The sequence below is a fragment of the Ornithorhynchus anatinus genome, chromosome 16, assembly GCF_004115215.2.
Source record: "Ornithorhynchus anatinus isolate Pmale09 chromosome 16, mOrnAna1.pri.v4, whole genome shotgun sequence".
NCBI lineage: Eukaryota > Metazoa > Chordata > Mammalia > Monotremata > Ornithorhynchidae > Ornithorhynchus > Ornithorhynchus anatinus.
In genome coordinates, this window is record NC_041743.1 from 39,095,914 (window position 1) to 39,114,585 (window position 18,672).

Below are 18,672 nucleotides of genomic sequence, written 5' to 3' on the forward strand. Positions count from 1 at the left end.
TCGAGGGCTGTGCCTCCCTGGGGAGGGTTCTAGCTGCGCCCAGTTACCCGGCGGGTGGGGGGGGGGGGGAGGAAGCGGGGTCCGATTGTCTGTCCCGGGCCACGTCCCAGGAGATGGCTGGGGAGGTCATCTAATGTGGCCGCCTCCTGGCTCCTCCCGACACCTACCAGGTAATACTTTTTGCTTTTGGGCGTGTACTCCGGGTCCCACTCCTCCTCCCGGTTCCGCTTCTGGAAGTCGTTGTTGCTACTGTTGTTGTTGTTTCCAGAGTAGTTGCCTCGGCCCCAGCCTCTTCCGCGTGCTCGGAACTGCTATGAGGATAAACGGGAAAGCGGAGACAAGAGGAGCGTGAGGGCTTGGACACGTGCCTCTTCTCTGAGACATCCCTAAGACTTCCTGGGTTTGGCCGGAGTCACCAGCTGGGGTAGGCGGGCCAGACCTTGGCTCTCTGGCCACCGGCTGGTCCGTCTGACCTGCCCCTCAGGGGCACAGTGAAGGCGACGGCAACAGCTCTGGAGACCCCAGAGCCCGTGCGGCCCGGCGGCAAGCGGCCGAGGTTGGGAGGGAGTGTGGCCGGCCGGCAGGCGGCTAGAAACGCTCCACCGCAAACCCCGGCTGGGCTTCAGGAGCCCACAGCACGCAAGACATCCTGGACTCGAGCTGGATTCCAGTCCATCTGAGAAGCGACAAGGCTGGGGTGTCGCTCACAACCCGAGACCAAACACCCGTGGGCAGAAGCAGCAAAGGGGGGATTTTCACAGGCCTGGCTCACCTGAACTGGGGAGGGAGGACAGAGAGGGGAGGAAAAGGGGATAGGCTACATGTGGTTTGACCTGTCCGGCTAGACAGCAGAGAGGGCAGAAGCCAGCAGGCCGGACCAGGGTGGGGCCGCAGGTGACTTACAAAGGCCCCTCGGGCTCTTCCTCCTCTCTCACTCGGGCCCACAAAGTCCTTGGTCCCCAGGCGCGATTTGTCGAAGCCCGTGGTGCTCTCCTCCCGCTCCTCCGGCTCCTCGGTGTACTCCTCCGCCTTGTACGAGTGGGACGACTGGGAGGTCGAGGAAGATGAGCGGGACCGATCTCGGGTTCGTCTGTGTTTCCTGTCCGGGAGAGAAGCGCCCCCGCCACTGAGCGTCAGCCCTGGGGGATCGGTCCCCCCTCCATTCCCTCCACCTACCCCGGGCATGGTGGCCTCTGAACAGGAGGTGGATGGGGAGAAGGGGCAGGGCCTTAAGCGGATGGATCAGCCCATTCAGGGTCTGAGGATCGGCCTGTCCACCTCCTACGGATAGGACAGCAGGCTAGGAGAGGGGGATGGACACACACTGAGGATTCGCAGCCTGGGGGAGCAGAAAAGCAAATCTTCATCTACCACTGAAGGAGGCACCAAACCACGTAGGGAGCTGACTACCCACCCTTTCTTTCCCGGGCTGAGCCTGGTCTCCAGGGTCAACACTGGCTACAACAGGGCTCGGTTTCCTCGACCTGAGATCGCCGGCTGGGAAATCCAGCATGTTCAACTCAGGAGGCTCTTCCCTGGTGCTTTAGGTCCTGGGCTCCCATCACCCGCTGGAGTACACAAGTTGCTTTGGCCACTAACCAGGGTTTTCTAGACTGCTGCTTCAACTCAGAATAACCTCTAGACTGTAAGCTCGAACGTGTCTCCCAGCTCTGTCATAGTGTACTCTCCCCCAAGCGCTTACTACAGTGCTCTGCACCTAGGAAGCACTTAAATACCATTTATTGATTAATCGATCCCGCCGGTCGGCAATGCTGCTCTAGACTGCTTTCATCTCCACCCCACTCCGCTACCAAATCAGGATCCCTGGAGAGGAAGAACGTTTGGTTCAAGAACAGCCCCGGTCACACATTCGGTTTCAACCAACCTTCCTTCCTTCCCGTCAGCCCGATGGCTCCACTCCAGTTCCTAAACTAGAAACACTGGGTGACCTGGCAGTCCCCCGTGGTTAGTCCACATCTCTCTGGCTGACCATATGGCGGGCAGAAAAAGCGCTCCTTCTCTCCGACACTTGAGAAACAAGAAGGGAGCCACTCGGGAAGTCAGCCAGGAGGGCCGGAGACCATCCGATTGGGTGGGTCTCTTGGTTCTCAACAGATGGGGCAGAGGAGTGTGATGGGGAGAAGATACGAAGCCAGATCCTCTGCTCTTCAGTCCCCACCTGGCACCCACTTTGTGAGAGACGCTCCAGCTAGCACCCAGGGTCCGGGGAAGAGAGGAACCGACCGGCCGACGGACACAGAAGCTTCTCAGGAGTGGCAAGGGAGTTTTCTCTTTAGGAGGCTGAGAGGGCTTCATTTAAGGCCTGGGAAATTCTCTTACAGATCGCGTAACTATGCGTACTGTGGCCCCGTGGGAAGGGCACGAAAGCCAATGGAACCAGAGGGAGCCAAGCCCGGGCCCAGCGGCGGCCGGCGGCCCTGCTCTGGGAAGGTTACGTACTTCTGCTTCTTGGACCCCTTGTGGGTTTTCTCCGTTTTCTCGGCTGACCGCTCTCTCGAGGGGCTCGAGTCCCGGGAGTCCACGGATTCTCTCGATTTGTCCCGTTTAAGATCTCTCTCCTTATGTTTTTTACGACGCTCAATATCAAGACGGAGATCAACAGGGTCGTCTTTGAATTTCCCTTCGGCCTGCAGAGACAGAAAGGGGAGAGAGGTCATCTCCCTGGGAAGGGGAGGCTCTCAGCGCGTCCGCCACACCCATAAACTGTGGTTTCCACGCCGAGGCCGGCACTTTGGCAGCGCCAGGGGGTGGAGGCAGTGAGGCTGCCGGCAGACCCATCCGGAAGGTGCGAAGCACACGGGTGGTCCTCAGGCCGACACTAACCCAGACGCCGGGGTAAGGCCCATCTTTCCGGGACTTACTGACCCCCAGCTCGCTGCCTGGATCCCTACTGCGAGCTCACCGACTAGGGGACTTGACTGGTTCCTGGCCAAAGAGGAGGCCCCTGGCTGAGCGCCTGGAGGGCCCCGCTGGTAGGCGGACCGGGGGGGCGACGGCTTATCTGGAGGTTGCAGGATATGGGCGAAGGGCTGATTCGGAGGATAGTACCGCTTCTTTGACGAATATTCAGCCTCCCTCCATTCTAGCTAGCTCACCATTATCCCCTCTTCCCTTCTCCTCTCCTCCTTTCCTTGGCTCCACCACTGGGTTCGGAGCAGACCTCAAAACCTCCCTCCACAAGTGCCTCTCAGAACCCGGGTGACCCAAAAATGGACACTTCCTCAAGAGCCAATCACACAATACAGGTAGCAGTGCCAAAGAAAAAAAAAACCCATCGGGTGCCAACCACCAGACGGAGCGAATAAGAAAAACTGGCAACTGAAAAAAGAAGTCAAAAAACCGCTTCCCTGGGGTTTCCCCAGCAGGGCATCCCGCACTGAAGCCGTGCTGATCCTGCCTGCCGACGGCAACATTTCAGCAGCCAGCCACCGAGGCAGCGATGCAGCTGATGGGTTCCGGGGGAAGGGGGCCGCTCAGTGAGTCAGCCCCAGAGACGGAGCTCGGATTCCCCTCCTGTGAACAGTGGGAAGAGGGAGCCTTAGATATCACATACATTAGACTCCTCCCTCGAGAAGTAACCAAAGAGGGATTGGTAGTTCTCTTCCTAGGAAAGCCTGACCGACAAGAATCTATAAATTGCTTTCTGGTGTAAGTAAAGGTTAATTTATTTTACCAGCAGGAGTGGGAGCTGGTGGATTTTTCGTTCTGTGGTGTTTTTTTGCAGGGGGGTTGTGGGGATCGTGTGGGATCCCCCACATTCTTCGAAGAGCTTTAGTTTCTACCCCGAGAGGCCGGTATGAGGTCACCGGCTCCGACGTCGGCCGCCCCCTCGGGTGGGGCACCTACAACCACCTGGCCGTTTGCCCTGTTTGCCGAGGGCCCGTCTGGCTCACAGAGGGCCGACGAGGACGCCTGCGCCGTTTCAAAACCTCGGGTGTCAGATCCAATGCACTTGCTGGTGCTCCGGGGCAGAGAGTGCGAGAGAACAGAGAGACAGAGAGGGAGGAGGAGGAGAGGGAGGGGGCGCATGGGCGAGCTCATCAAATTCATCTGACCGTCTACGACGACATGTCACCGGTTAGTTTGGAACTGAGCACAATTATATGAGACGAGGTTCTGGCAGGATGGGTGAGATTTCTGAATGGAGGTCAACAGGCATCCAGACTTCGAAACGAAACAAAACCACCCACACATTCACGCACGCAAATCCAATCTCAGTTTGGGGTCAGACAGTTCCGTTCAGCCTCATTTTCTTGCCCGATGACACTGTTCTCTTCCCTGCAAAGGTCGCAGGCTTACTCAAACAGGTGCCCAGTGTTAACAGAACAGCAACCGACAGATGGCATGGTACGATGTTAGAACAGACTGATCTAAGTGCTTTAGTGATAGTTTACCCAGGTACTCAGATATGGACAGAGTCTGACTCTCCTCTCTTTCTGACATGCATGTCTTTTGGAAATCATGGTTGGAAATAGCGCATGTATACAATTGATTTGAGAATACTTACAAGCAGAAAAAAAATCACAAAAAGTTTCTTCTCTCATCATGGGCACTTGTTCCAAAACTCCTCTCTTTTTTTTCTCTCAAGCTCACCTCAATAGACTTTGGGGTCATTTACCATATTCTAACCACTTCACAAAGGTTGTTGATACATTTAATAAAAATTAACCCTTTGTAGTTCATTTTTAGAATTATGCCCATCCTTGAAAGAAAAACACAAACTTAAGTAGAGAGTAATTTAAACAAAAAACATTTCTGTTAAGTTCATGCCCAACGCACTCATTTTGTCAAATTTAGGCGACCAAAGAAACAGTTCACCTTATAGCCGGGTTCTCGGGGGCTTTTCATCTCTTCGTGAGCCAAACCATGCTTTCTGAATGTACTGGGAGAAATATCTATCCTCCTGCGGAGAGAGGAAGACACCGAAACCCGTCACCCTAGGCCGGTCCGATGCAACCCGGCGGGCCCCCTCCCCGTCCCGAACGTGGGCCGGAACATGCCGGGGCAAGACCCTTGGAGTCTGGCTACCATGTGCTCTCGGGAAGAGGCGAGAGTCGGTCGGTCAGGCGTATTTACGGAGCGCTAATTCTGTGCAGAGCACCGTACTAAGCGCTGGGGAGAGTACAATATAACGGACACACTGCCCTCCCACAAGAGCCCCTGGGCCCTGCCCATTTCAAGGTGCACTTTTCATCTTGAAAAGTGGGGAGGTGGGGAGGATGCGCCATCAGCAGTCATAGTTCTCAGGCGAGGTGCCGACCCGCGTGGAGGGGAACCGGCCTCCACACCCCGACCACAACAAACGCGACAGGCTGTGCTGCTGGGTCCTATGGCCCGAGGCAGCTGTCGGGGGCCGATGGCTATCTTGCCCGAGATCGGCCCGGCTTGGTTTCCAGACCAGAAAGGCAGCACATTCTCGCTCTGCAGACTCCCACGGTAGACCACGATACCTGGCAGCCTGACAAGTGGGGAGCGGCGGCCTTTTAAGCCATTACGCAAGGCCAGGCCCCTCTCCCCCCACAGCCCGACTTGAAACCCCTATCAACTTCCTCCCAAGGAAGGGATACGGGTCTAGGCTGTAAACCGGTGTATTTAGAGGCAAGGCAGAGAGCATAGCGAGAGCCCCAGAGGAAAATCCCACCGACACTTCCTTGTCCTGATTTCCAGCCTCTGATACAGAGGCGTTTGCTCTTGTCCTGGGCTCCAAGGCTCAAGGGAGCACTGCCTCATTTCTGCTGCTGGGTCAGAGCAACGAGCCGACTTACAGTCACCCCTAATTCCCCCCCGGCTGCAGCTCGCTGTCAGGCTGGCCAGGAACCTTACCTGTGAATCTCTGGGCTTTTCTTGTTTTTGGCCGCATCTTGCTCAGTTCCTCTCTTTAGGTATTTTGTAAAGCGTTCATTCAAAGTCATTCCCGAGGACCCAAAGTGATGCTCTGCAGGGGGAGGGAGGGTTCAGACAACAGACCGTATGAGTACTATACCGTATATTCCTCAGAGAGGCAGGCCGAGCTGACTGATCGGAAGCCAAGGGCGGCCAGAAACCCTAAACCCAGACAACAATCTGGTGGAAGAAAGCAAGTCCGGGGATTCCTGTGGCCACAGAGACTCCAGCCTCTTCCGGGATCCGAGTCCACGGGAACAGATGGCCGTATCCCTGCCCCGGCCTCAAAAGATGTGCTGCTCTGCTCTGTCTCCCCAGCCTCGGGAGTCAGATGTGAAATCCCTCACCGGTCAGAGTCCAAAATGAATCAGGATTCGGTCACAGTCTGACTCCGGCCTCACCAGCCAACCTACCACCAGTGTGACCTTTCCCTGGGGAACACCAACCACCCACATGAATCCACCTCTGGGACACAGAGGCTCTGCATCACGGGATGTGCGGAGGGGGCTCGTTTTAGGACGCTGGGAGGTTCACTCCAGCATATGGGCCTTTGGGTCATCATTCTCCCCTCAGACCTAGGGAAGCAGCATGGCCTAGCGGAGAGAGCACAGGTCTAGGAGTCAGAAGGACCCGGGTTCTAATCCCAGCTCCGCTCTATGACCTTGGGGAAGTCACTTAACTGCTCTCTGCCTCGGTTACCTCACCTGTAACATGGGGATTAAGACTGGGAGCCCCATTTGAGACAGGGACTGCATCCAACCTGATTAGTTTGTATCTTCCCCAGCACTTGACACATAGTAAGTGCTTAACAAACACCATCATCATTACTATTATAACCACTCGAGACCGAAGCGGCCGTGGAGTCCTCTGGAAAAGCCCTCTTACGCCCTCACGCTTCGTTTAACCGTTCACATGAACCCCTGCTGGTTAGCCTGCGAGAGGCGGGGCCGCTGCAACATTATAATTTGCTATCTGTGAAAACGGCCCCCTGCAACAGGGCAATTCCCTCTCACCACAAGCTTCAAAGGGCCTGCGATGGGATCACTGAACCCCCACCCCACCACCGACTAGCCCGGGGCCGGGAGCCACTCCCCTCCGGAGCCAGTCCGGCGGCTCGTGGGAAAAGCTGCTCTCCCGCCCCCTCAGCCTGGCAGGGATTTTTCACGGGGGGTGGAACAGGGAAGCTAGGCCAGGGGTCCGGACTCTCACCTTTCACGTGGTGGACTATGGTCACGATATGCTGGGCGAACAGCTCCGAGGGGCTGCGCTGGGACTGAGCGGACTGTATGTGCTGGAATATGGAGCGGAACTCCTGCTCTTTTTTGTTGCTGTGGACCAGATCGCGACAGAGCTTGCGTTCCTGAGCCAACAAGCCACTCGGGCTGCAAGAGAAAGACGTGGGGGAGACAGGGATGGATGGGGAAGGTTTCAACAGAGTGGAAAAGCCCAAGAGCTCCCTATAATCATCGTCGTCAACAATAATAATCATTGAGTGCAGAGCACTGTACTAAGTGCTTAGGAGAGTACAACAGAGTTGGTAGACAGCGGGCAGACCGAGGTCCTCGGGCAGCAATCAAATGAAACGTGAAAGAGGGGCCAGGCCCATGATGCACTGTGCTCAGGGAGCGGGGATTATCACATCTCCTCCTTATAAAAAGCCTCTTTTCTTTCCTACTGATTTCTTTCCACACCAACCTGGCTGGGGTGTTCGGCCACGGAGCCACAAAGAGCTGCTCTGGTCTGGGTCTCTCTCCATCTCCAAAGGGCACGATTAAGGTTGTGAGGGGTGGTGAAGAGGGTGGGAGGGACAGGTGGGCAATCAATTGATAAATCCCTAGAGGGCAGGGATGGGATTTTTGCTTCTGATGTAGTCTCCCAAGTGCTCGATACGGTGCTCTGCTGACAGAAGGCCCTCAACAAAATACCACCGCTGACAAAGATTTAGAAGCCGACACCTAGGTGACCGGGACGGTCCGGTTCTGGGGCGGCCCAGAAAGCCACCGGTGGCTTGCTGCCACTGCTCTCCACCTCCTAGGCTTAGAGGTGGCTTCCCTCATCTTGGGGTGGGGGTTCCAGGTTGAAGCTGCTCGGGCAGAGTCATTTAACTCAGCAAGCATCAACAAGCATGTCTTCCCCGGCCTCCCCAGGAGATTCCCAACCACGCCAGAATGTGTGTGTGTGTCGGGGTGGGGGTGGGAGGGGTCGTCAGGCCTGAGGCGGCTGGATGGGCACATTACCACGTAAACCTTGAGCTCTTGGGCCGGGCGGGAAAGGGTCCCTGGGGGCCCCGGCAACGAGGAGGGGCCCCGGCAACGAGGAGAGGCCGCTTGCAGGGAGGAGGAAGCAGTCAAGGAGGAAGCGGACTGCTGCCCTTCCCGTGGTCCCGCTCACATTTTCCTAGCAGCCATCTTGTCTCCTCCTCCTCCTCCTCCTGGCCTATTTGCTTCTGACAGCTCCCCCTAGCGCCTCTGCTGAAGGCCCCGGTTCAGCCCGGTGGAGAAACCGGCAGCGGCTTCAAACCGCCTCGGGGGAGGCTGGGGACCCCCAAGAGAGGACGGTAACCTCTGAAGCAGAGGAAGCGGAAGAGTCCCCCCCAAACCGCAAGTCCCTCGAGGGCAAGAGCGTGTCTCCAGGCTCCACCGCACTCTCCCGGGCTCCGAGTCCAGTGCTCTGCACCAAGTAAGCTCTCCGACAGAGCCCACTGGATTGGTTCTCGTCCTCACCGAAACCGAAGGACGCACCTATGGCCCGATCCTCGTCCAGGCCAGCCGTGGGTGGTGGGGTGTCCGGGCCGACCGAAGGGACGTTCTGGGGACAAGAGAGCGGGGACGGAGAGAAGGGGGACGAGGGACGAGGCGGGCCTTACCGTGCCAGGTCCTCGTCGAACGAGTCCATGCGGACGTTGACCTGGGCCTCCCGGGTGATGGAGAAGGAGGACTTGCCCAGAGGCAGACTGTCCCCTCGGGCCCCCGGCTTCTCTCTGCTGTCGGAGGCCTTCCTCGGGGGAGGGGACGAGCCCTTCTCCTGAACCGCCTTGTAGGCGGTCACCCGGAAGTTCTTCTCGGGCACAAAGCCCCGGTGCCCGCCTTCGGCTCTCTTGCCCGTGCTCCGCTCCTCCTTTTTGGCCCGCTCCGCGTAGGAGTCCTCCTCTGGCTCCTCCGTTTTCCTCGGCTTTTCCTTGCCACCTGGCAGATAGACTAGGCCTTCCCACTTCCCGGGCCTATCCTCCTCCTGGTTCTTGCTGGAGCCGGCCAGGACCTTCGACATGAATTTGGGCTCGTCGTCGAACTCGGACTCCTTCCGGCCCTTGGCCTTGTCTTTCTTGTCCTGCTCGTCCATCTCCTCCTTGTGGAACTCGGCCAGCTTCTTCTCAAAGTCATCTCGGAGCTTATACCTCTTGGGCGACTGGCTGCTCCGGAAAGGCTTCTCCGCATCAGGCTTGGGAGCAAATGGCTCAGATTTCATCTTGGCGTCGCCTAAACCCAACTCCGAGAAGCTCCCTTTCTCTTTCATTTTTTCTTTATCTACACCGGTTAGTTTCTGTTCCTTGTCTTTGCCATTCTCTGCCTTCTGCTCGTCCAAATACCTGTGGCCAAAGACACACAAGGGCGCCCTGAGCGTCACGCGCGGGTCTGTGAGAAACTTAAGGCAAAGCCCAACCATCGGGCCTTGGTGATTCCCAGTTTACAGAAGGAAGACTCCACTGGAGCGCTGAGTTTCCATTCGGTTACTTTCTACGTGTTTCCGGGCTAGATCAGGTACCTGGGCGACTTCCGGGACACCCTGTCTCGGAGGCCGCAACCGGCAGGAAACCCAGCGAAGGTCATGGTTTGGAAGCAAAAAGGCCCGACTCACCTGAAGACTTTTGTCTGAGCGAGAAAGTTCTTACCCAACCAACCTGTCCAGTTCAGTCACTCACAATACAAACCTGCTTTCCTCAAGAGTTAATGCACCAGAAATGCTCATATTTGCACTGTTTTGCTTTTTACACAACACACACTGGAAATAAAAGTCTCAAAAGTGACTTCAAATTTTTGATCCAAGTGGCCTAGAAGACCTAAACATTTCATTTACTGTGAATACAAATGGAAAAACAAAAACAAAACAAGCCACATTAACCAGGGAAAATGTATGCTGAAGAGAAGAGCTACTCACTTCTTCAAACGAGAAGGGTCATCCTGAAGCAGGGTGAGGGACAGTGTGCGGGACAGTGTGCACACACGTGCGGATAATATACACACACCTACGCCTGGAGGGTCTCTGTTGCGTGGCTTCCAAAATACAGCTGCAAAGGGTGGCGAATAGACCCAGCGACAGTGTACGCTCCCGAGCGCTCAGTACAGTGCTCGGCACACAGTAAGCATTCAAAAATACGACTGATTCCCTGGGGTGGCTAAGGACCCAGGAGACAGCCACGCGAAGGGAAGCAGCCCCTGCAGAGGAGCGCGGGATAAAAAACTAAACCTTCAGGCACAAGCCGCTGCGGAACCACTGCGTCTTCTGGCCGGCTCATCTTTCCGACGCACATCTCCACAGACCCTGGGTCCACTCACTACGTCCCGCTGTGTAGACGGTCCAACGCCCTCCGACGGACCTGTCAGAGTGGTACTGGCTTCTACTGGGACAAAGAACCTTGCGGTTTTAAACCCAAGGTGTCGGTGGGCAAAGTCTCCGCCTGCGTGTCCCGGCCTGGCTGGGCCGCCCGAATCAGAGTCGTGAGCTCGTGGCTCTTCGCCACAGCGGGCTGTTTGAAGGGCGGTCCTAGCAGATGCTGGGTCTTAGCAGGACAATTCTTAACAGCTCCAAAGGCCATTTAACTTTGGCAAAAGACTGGGCTTTTTTCGAAGGCTGACCCACACAACGTTAAGACACTTGCCGATTTCAAGACAAATTTTAAGTGGGGAAGCGTCGGGTCACAGGAGTCTAACTTTATGCTGCAATAAAAATTCAGGAAGGCAGGAAATCTGCAGTTAAGCTAAAAAGTTGTCAAGGTGGGGGTGGGGGCTATTGTCGGGGAAGGAAGGGAAAAGGGGATCCTGGAAAACTGGGACTACCTCAGTGGCAGCATCTAACAACACAACCTGAGCGAACAAGAGAACGGCTTCCTCCGGTTTGGAACCTAGCGACTCCACACCCGCAACCAGCTCAAGTTACAACCCAAGAGCCCAGCCACACCGGCACTGGCCCGGACCCGAGCCCAACCGGACAGAGGAAGAGGTAGGACTTACCTTTTGGAATATGCCGCTCCGCCTGGGGCGGCCCCCTCCTCTTTCTGGGACGAGCCGTACACGGAGCTGAGGGCCGGGGGGCTCTTGCACACGGGGCTCTTCCTGGTCGGACTCAGGCCCCCGGCGCCGTGGTCGAACGGGCCCTGGTGTGACCCGGCCTGGAACCCAGGGCCGCTCTGCAGGGCCGAGCCCAGCTGGGAGGTGCCGGAGAGGGGCGGGCTCGGCTTCTGCCCGGGGCCGGGCCGGGGAGAGCGCCGCCTCACCACCACCGACTGGAGGGGGCTTTTGAGGGCGGGGCTGCGCTCCCGGGGGCTCAGCTCCGCCGAGGCCGAGGCCCTCGAGCCCGAGCCGGCCCCGTAGGCGGTGGCCTCGGGCCACGGCTTCGAGCCCTCGGATGGCTTGGCGTCTTGGGCGGCCGCCCCCGAGAACGACTGCTCCTTGGTGTCGTCGCCCTGGTTGTCCCCGGTCGCCTGGGAGGACCGGGCATCCTTGGACGAGGACTTTTTATCCTTCCCCGATCTGCGCTTGGAAGACTCCACCCGGCTGTGGTTAGAGGAAGAGCGGGAGGATGAAGAGCGCCTCGACCTGTCGGAGGAAGATTTATCGGAGTTCCTGGAATGGCTCCGGGACCTCGGCGAAGGAGACCTCCTCTTGGGGGAGCGGGAGCGGGAACGGCCTCGGCGGGGGCTGTACGCCTGGCGGTAATTCTGCCAGTTTGAACGGTAGTTTCCATAGCCTCCGCGGTTATACTGGCCCCACGGGTAGAAGCCTCGGTTGCGCCCGCGGAAGTAATAGGGCCGCCTGTAGCCTCGGTTGTGGCCTCGGAAGTCCCGGTTCTGATACACTCTCGGGTGGTTCCTTTCTCGGTTATGAGCCGGGGAATACGATCGGGAGCGGGACCTAGAACTGAGACAGGCGAGAAGAGAGACGACAAATGGTTCTCCTTAGATCCGAGCACTTCCTTTTCGGGTCACAGAAACCGCCCCCACCCCCCAAACGTTCCCCAAGCCATCGCTGGCGATGCTCAGCTTGGATGACGTGATGCCCCTTAGATCTCTGCTCGTCCACCACGGCGGACACCCAAAGTCGAACACCTCAGTGCTCGGACACGTTGACTGCTAGCCGGAAAAAGGGGCCGAGAAGCGGGCAGTGTGGCAAACCAGCGGCTGAGGTGTCCGCGTACCGTGAGTCCATAAGAGGGAGCTCTCACACCATCAACTTGCCACTAAACCTGATGGTGGGGTTGAGGTACCGGGAGGGACCCCCAAAAATCCAGTAGGATTTAGCTGACAGCACTCCCAAGTGGGCTGAAACTTCCTGGGGGCTGGGTGCGTCCGGCCGATCCAATGGACCCGGAAGCCCAGCAGGGTTTAAATGCAGGGTTTCCATTTATCACGGTGTAGGGGGACGGGTGGGCGATTTGCTGGCCAAACCCAACACACCAAGTCCTTGGGGAGGTCGGCAAACTAGAGGCGTTAGGGTGGCCAAGGCTTTGGCTGTGGCCACCAGGAAACAACTGGGTTTGCAGGTTTCATGCCAAGATAAGACAACTAACCTCATCGGTTCTATTAACTAAAGTTTGGGGGCTAATTAGCTCAGAGGCACAGCAGTTTAGCACTTCCTGGAGAGTTTTTCCAAGTTTTTCGGTTGACCCGAGAATACGCAACCCCCCAAAAACTATTTGATTAATCTTCTGAAAGGGTAGCAAGCCTCCTACGGTTAGTTTAGTAAAGTCTAGTTGCCTTGCTGAGTTACTGCTTCGTTGCTTGCTGTAAAAGAATGTTAAGCAATTTTTAGCAAGTCCTCTCAACACATTCCCCTGTGCTCACGTTTATTACCAAAATTCAAGCACCTAACTCTTACCAGATTTCACCACTATGCTCTTATAACTCTAATGTGCTCTCCCGAGCGCTCAGTTCAGTGCTCTGCACCCAGAAAGAGCTAAAAACTACTGACTGATTGCCGTTTCCATCCACGGTGTTAAATACTGTTTGTCAAATGGCCACCGCTTTAATACAATAAAATGACTTACCTCAGTTTCTCATTTGAAAACAGTAACAACAAAGTAAGAGAGAAGAAGGGAGAGGCAGGCATGGGCTATGAAATGTGACCTGCTTACAAGGCTAGGCTTGGAGGGAGGTGATCCACCAAAAGTACTAAGTAGGGTCTAATTCATGCTCTCATCCTCAGGAGGCTATTGTGTTTCTATGACCAATGACTAGTTAGGGGCCTGTAGCACACTGCATCCCAAACCCGCTTTGCCATCATGCAGATGTACGAACATGAGTCTCTGCAGATTGCAAAATGAAGTTATTTTACGAGACATTCCGACGGACACAGCCTGCGAAATACAAGGAAATAATCCCCTTTCTCCCATGTCAAACTAGCCAGCCGTTCGATTAGGGCCCGTTCTCTCAGTCTTTACTGATTATACTTCTCTTGTAATAGGAGAAAACAAACAAAAAACAAGAAGTGGCATCAGATAGCTGAGTTCTCCAGTTAGCCCTACAGGGTCACAGTGAACCAAAATTAAAAGGGAATCTGATTTTAAAGCAGAGAAGTCATGGGGGAATCCCCATCCCTCTGAAAGAGGAAATATGTGCAAGATGATTGTCTCTAAGAGGAGCAAGAGCCACCACTATGTTCATGTCTCAGCCCATGTGTCTACCAAGACTGTTGCATTGTATTCTCCCAAGCACTTAGTACAGCACTCCGCACACAATAAGCGCTCAATAAATACATTGATGACACAGTTATCTCCCTCCCCACTCCTACTTCCTATGTTTCTAATATGACCCGCCCATAACCACCTGGAGTGTATCACTACTCCCATCCAATCCTTTCTCCCCAGGTGAAGGACTTGCTAGTTTTCAACATGTTCTTCCCCTTCCATGAACCAACTCAACTTGTCATGGTGCTTTTCAGTTCCTTCCTAGCCAAGAGAAATGATGCCAGTTTAATGGGACAGGGTTGAAAGAAAGGAGGCTAGTGAAATAGCAGTCCCCATCAGACCCAGGCCCAGGCTTTCGCCCAGGCTGAGACGGAATCTGAGAGAGACGCCCAAACTTCCCATTTCTAGGTGGTGGTCGCCAGGAGTGGCCCTTGCCGGCCTCGGTTGGTCTCAGCTCCAGGTGGCTGATGAGATGAGGCTTAAATAACGTGATCTTTAACTTCGAGTGGACTTCCTCATAAGAGCCTTGAACAGAGAGCCCAGCCTGGAACAGGTACTTGACAAATGATGACGATAGAAGTAACTGAGTTGTACATCGGCATAATCTTCCAGACTGTAAACTCGTTGTGGCGAGAGAATGTGCCTGCTCACTGTTGTACTGTACTCTCCCAAGAGCTTAGTACAGTGCTCAGCACACAGTAAATACTAAATAAACGACTGAATGACTGACCGAGTGTAACTGTCCAGATTAGATTCTATGCTGGGACAGAACCCATTTGGGAGTAAAAAAAACACCAAGTGCTATCGCATGGTGGGTAACCTCAATTCTGCATTTTCCTCTAATTCCAAAGAAAAGAATAGCCTTTATTATTAATAATACTAATAGCAATAATAGTAATGATAATCATGGTATCTGTTAAGCGTTTATTATGTGCCAGGCACTGTACTGAGCACTGGGGTGGATACAAACAAATCAGGTTGGACACAGTCCCTGGCCCATGGGGGGGGGGGGGGGGGGGTCACAGCCTCAATCCCCATTTTACAGATGAGGTAAATGAGGCACAGAAGTGAAGTGACTTGTCCCAAGTCACAGGACACAAGTGGCGGAGCCGGAATTAGAACCCATGACCTTCTGACTCCCAGGCCCATGCTCTATCCACTACGCCATATTGCTTTCCCAATTTACCATCTGGCTTTATTCCAGAGAGGTCCCAGCTTATTTTACAATATACAGGGCCTAAGCCTGGAATTTTGAGTTGTGAGGAAAAATCCCCAGGATCCATATCCGCTGCTGTTTCCTTACCTATAAAAGCACACTGGGAGGGAAGACTGGGAGGAGGAGAAGGGGAGGAGAAGGGGAGGAGAAGACCATGGCAGAAATATAAGACTGTTTTCTCTTTTTTTTTTGTCTTTGTAATTAAACCCTCCAAAAGAAAGTGGATTCTCTAATGCTCTCTACTTTGGAATAATCCTTCTTGCCCTACCTTACCTTGTAAGCCCCAAATGGTAGAGGAACTGTGTCTGACCCAAATATCATGTATCAACCCCAGCGCCTAGCACAAAGGGAACACTAAACAACTATCATTTAAACAAAACAAGAGATCTCGCTAATAACTATCCCCCTGCTTCCTCTCCAAATCATCAGCACAGACAAAGAGAACAAAAATCCTGGGAAAACCAACTGTGGCTCTTTGCTTTCAGACCTTCAAAACATTAGTTCATCTCCAGAAAGCGGGAAGGTTTTTCTTATTAATTTTTTTTTTATTTGGATATGGGGCTTGCTCCATGTCCTGAATTCAAATACGTAGGCCCTGCCCCGGAAGCCTAGGACAGATTTTCTTTTTTCAATGGGAACTACTCAAAAGAGCCTCTTCTACCTAGCCGGGGCGGGGAGTGGGGGCGGAATTGGCGTATTTCTGAATAAAATTTCTGAATAAAATTGTGAACCACCTCAATACAGATATAGGGAGATCCAAAAGCCCTGACTGACAGCTGGTTTATGACAACATGAATATTCCCTCTAAAGTCAAAACCAACCAGGATAAAGAACGGGACCAAACACCTCAATCAAATTGTGTTTAACAGACACGCATCACTGCCAGAGCAACACTTTCACAACTGCCAAGAAGAAATCGCGAGGGATAAAGCTCGACACTTGACGCAGACGACCCTACGGCATCCTGCTGCCTCCTTACCTCAGCCGTCGCTTCCTCGAGCGGGACACAGAGCGGGAGCGGGAACGCGACTTCGAAAACGAACGCGAGCGAGATCGCGATCCGGATCTCGAGCGAGAGGACCGCGACCCGGACTTGGATTTGTTTGTTTTCGACATCGCTGCAGGAAGTGCACGGGGTCACCTTCCAAATGCACCTAATTGGAGAAAAAAGAAAGAAAGAAAAAAAAGAACAACCGTCACGGGAGGGTCTCGGACGTCCTGGTCTTCCTCTCTGACCCCACGTACGTGTTCTCGAAGATATGGGAGACGACGGGAGACGCTGCCATCCTCGGATTTAAAAACAGCACGAAACGCAAAAATGAAGCAAGTGAGCAGTGCGGGGGGGGGAAAAAAAATCTGGCCTGCAATCTTAAAATTCAGGATTGCCAGTGAAAGCTTACAAAGATAAAGAGCGAACTCTCAAAGATCCGGGGCGTGTGTCACCGTTCACCAGGGAAGGGGGTTGCGGGGGGATGGAGGGGGCGGGGGGAAGGGTGGGGGGGGGACACACACGGCAGGAGACACAAGGCCAGAGGAAGAGGGCAGCTGCAGCCGGTAGTCAGAGCTTACCTCTTTGTCAAGCAGAGACCCCGTAACCGATGGGCTCAGCCCACAGAAGTCTCCTAGCAATGCAGTGCATCCAACTTATCACCCAGGTATATTGGTCACCAGGGAGCTCTCTTCGGGCCAAGACCGATTCGGGAATTGCTCTAAATATTGGTCTTAGAGATTCTTGGATTGATAAGCGACATCTACATCCGCCATCATTTCTCTAGCGAGTCCATTTACTTGGGATTATTTCGGGAATGCATCCACTCAAGCAAAGCCTACAGATCAGAGCGATCCAATCCATAGCACGTGAGCTACATCTTTTCACTTTAGAAGAGCCAGCTGTTTCGTTCGCCTCCCCTCATTCACTGCCTTCTGAGCTGGATAAAAACCACCAGATCTTTGCATAAACACCAATGATTTACTAATGAAAAAAAAAAACAAACAACCAAACATGTGATTTCAGGAAATTTCCAAGGATATTCTGGCAGCAAGACTGGACATTTGAAAGCCCTGATTCTTCGGAATTCTCCAGAGCTGGAAGAACGGTCGGCCCAATCCTCTGCTGCTTTTCCTGATAATGGAAATTCCTACAGTTCCAGAGGAGCCCCAAATTCGAGATCTCCCATTTGTTCTGACTCTTAATGGAGGGCCCTCACAAAGCCGGGAAAACTGCTCTTCGACCATCTCCCCTCACATTTTAATTAACCCTTGGCATCACTGTTTCGCAGTCAAGTTGGAGCAGGGTGATGAGATTTCTACATCCTGCCTGTGTGCAGGGGAAAACCCAAATGAATACACAGCATCTAGGATGCCAAGCTGGATCGATTCACACGCCCGACAAGAGGTACTCATTTCCTGGGGTGATGACTTTCTTTGGCTTGAGAGAGGGGATGGGGGAAGAGGGGGAAGACTGCAGCCTGGGGCCAGTGTTTCAGTCAAGTCAACCAGGATTTCATCGCCCACTCCCATCTCTTATTACGTCCACGTTCTGGGCTTCTCTTCCTCCAACAGGCTTTTACTATTGGGACCCCTTTATAATCTCTACCACAAGTCATTAGCCAGGTTTCATCTATCCAAACAAGAGTGGCACAGATAGAAAACCAGCAGAGAGAGCCCTTCAGCCGCCAAGGGCGGCAACAGATGTTTCTCCCGAATAAGACAGGGGTAAAGGGAGGTGGCGAAAGGGCGCAAGACTGCAATTCTCATTATCTAGGGACAACTCCTATTTATTTTGAAACTCTCCCATCAGAAAATAGTTGTTTTAGGAAAAGAATCACTTCCTCACTCTCTTTCCCAAACTTTGGTCCTTTACAGGAGGACCGCCTCTTTCTCCGTAACTTTCTCCCTGCTCATTTTCTAAGGAAGTTCTGCTCTGACCAAAAGAATGACCCATCCGAGCGGCCAGATTAGAAATCCTACTAAATTTCCTTTCAGCTGCAGCTGATCTTGACTTTAATACGTCTCTGAAGATTCAGATTCTGGATGCACCAACAGAAAATACACACCCACAAGTAAGTTTCAGGAATATGACGCCCCAGCCCGTCACCACTTACGTTAGGATTTAATTTGAGTTCAGAGACCCAACAACCCGAGACACAACAAGAGAACAGTGGAGGTCTTCAAATTAACTAATCTGCAAGTGAAACTTTAGCCCGCGAGGATCTCCTCAGCAAAATGAAGGCAGCATCGGAGCCTGCCAACACAGTTTTATAAGGAAACCCGACCTTAATTTCAATCGTCTGTGTGTTGGAGAGATGCTTGGTCTGGTTGGTTTTCACCTTATTTTAGGATGTGACCTAACTCTCTAAGCTCTCCTTCGGGGGCTGGGCTGATTGGGGGTTCACCCCGAGCGGGGTGACATTCTAGGACTGCACAGTGTTTCCCACCAGTTACCCATCCTGCAACTGCAGCCACTGTAGTAAATTCTAAGACACCCATTCGCAACCCAAACGCCCAACAGCCGTGGGGTCTCTCGGGCAGCAGGTGGGAGAGTTGGGCTTCCGAAACGAAACAAGACACCTAGCAGAAGTTCAAAAGAACATGTCTTCTCCATTCTGGAACTGGGTTAGGTCTCCTTTTTAGAACATCCCATCCCAAGCTAG

The 18,672-nt window shown here is 53.9% G+C and overlaps 1 protein-coding gene across 5 annotated transcripts in view; it reads right to left on the minus strand.

The window, feature by feature from the left end:
- THRAP3 (thyroid hormone receptor associated protein 3) overlaps nucleotides 1-18,672 on the minus strand; it is a 67,094-nt gene that overhangs the window by 2,246 nt on the left and 46,176 nt on the right. For 2 of the 5 annotated variants that reach the window (XM_029080376.2, XM_029080377.2), the window contains 10 exons: nucleotides 16,589-16,991; nucleotides 15,999-16,173; nucleotides 11,133-12,038; nucleotides 8,771-9,490; nucleotides 7,114-7,286; nucleotides 5,845-5,956; nucleotides 4,840-4,924; nucleotides 2,461-2,648; nucleotides 904-1,099; nucleotides 168-311 (listed from right to left, as the gene is read on the minus strand). In XM_029080376.2, coding sequence (XP_028936209.1) covers nucleotides 168-311; nucleotides 904-1,099; nucleotides 2,461-2,648; nucleotides 4,840-4,924; nucleotides 5,845-5,956; nucleotides 7,114-7,286; nucleotides 8,771-9,490; nucleotides 11,133-12,038; nucleotides 15,999-16,135 — 2,661 coding nt within the window. In that variant the 5' untranslated portion in view covers nucleotides 16,136-16,173; nucleotides 16,589-16,991. The remainder of the gene's footprint in view (nucleotides 1-167; nucleotides 312-903; nucleotides 1,100-2,460; nucleotides 2,649-4,839; nucleotides 4,925-5,844; nucleotides 5,957-7,113; nucleotides 7,287-8,770; nucleotides 9,491-11,132; nucleotides 12,039-15,998; nucleotides 16,174-16,588; nucleotides 16,992-18,672) is intronic. The other 3 variants (XM_029080378.1, XM_029080375.2, XM_029080379.2) reach the window with 2 other exon arrangements.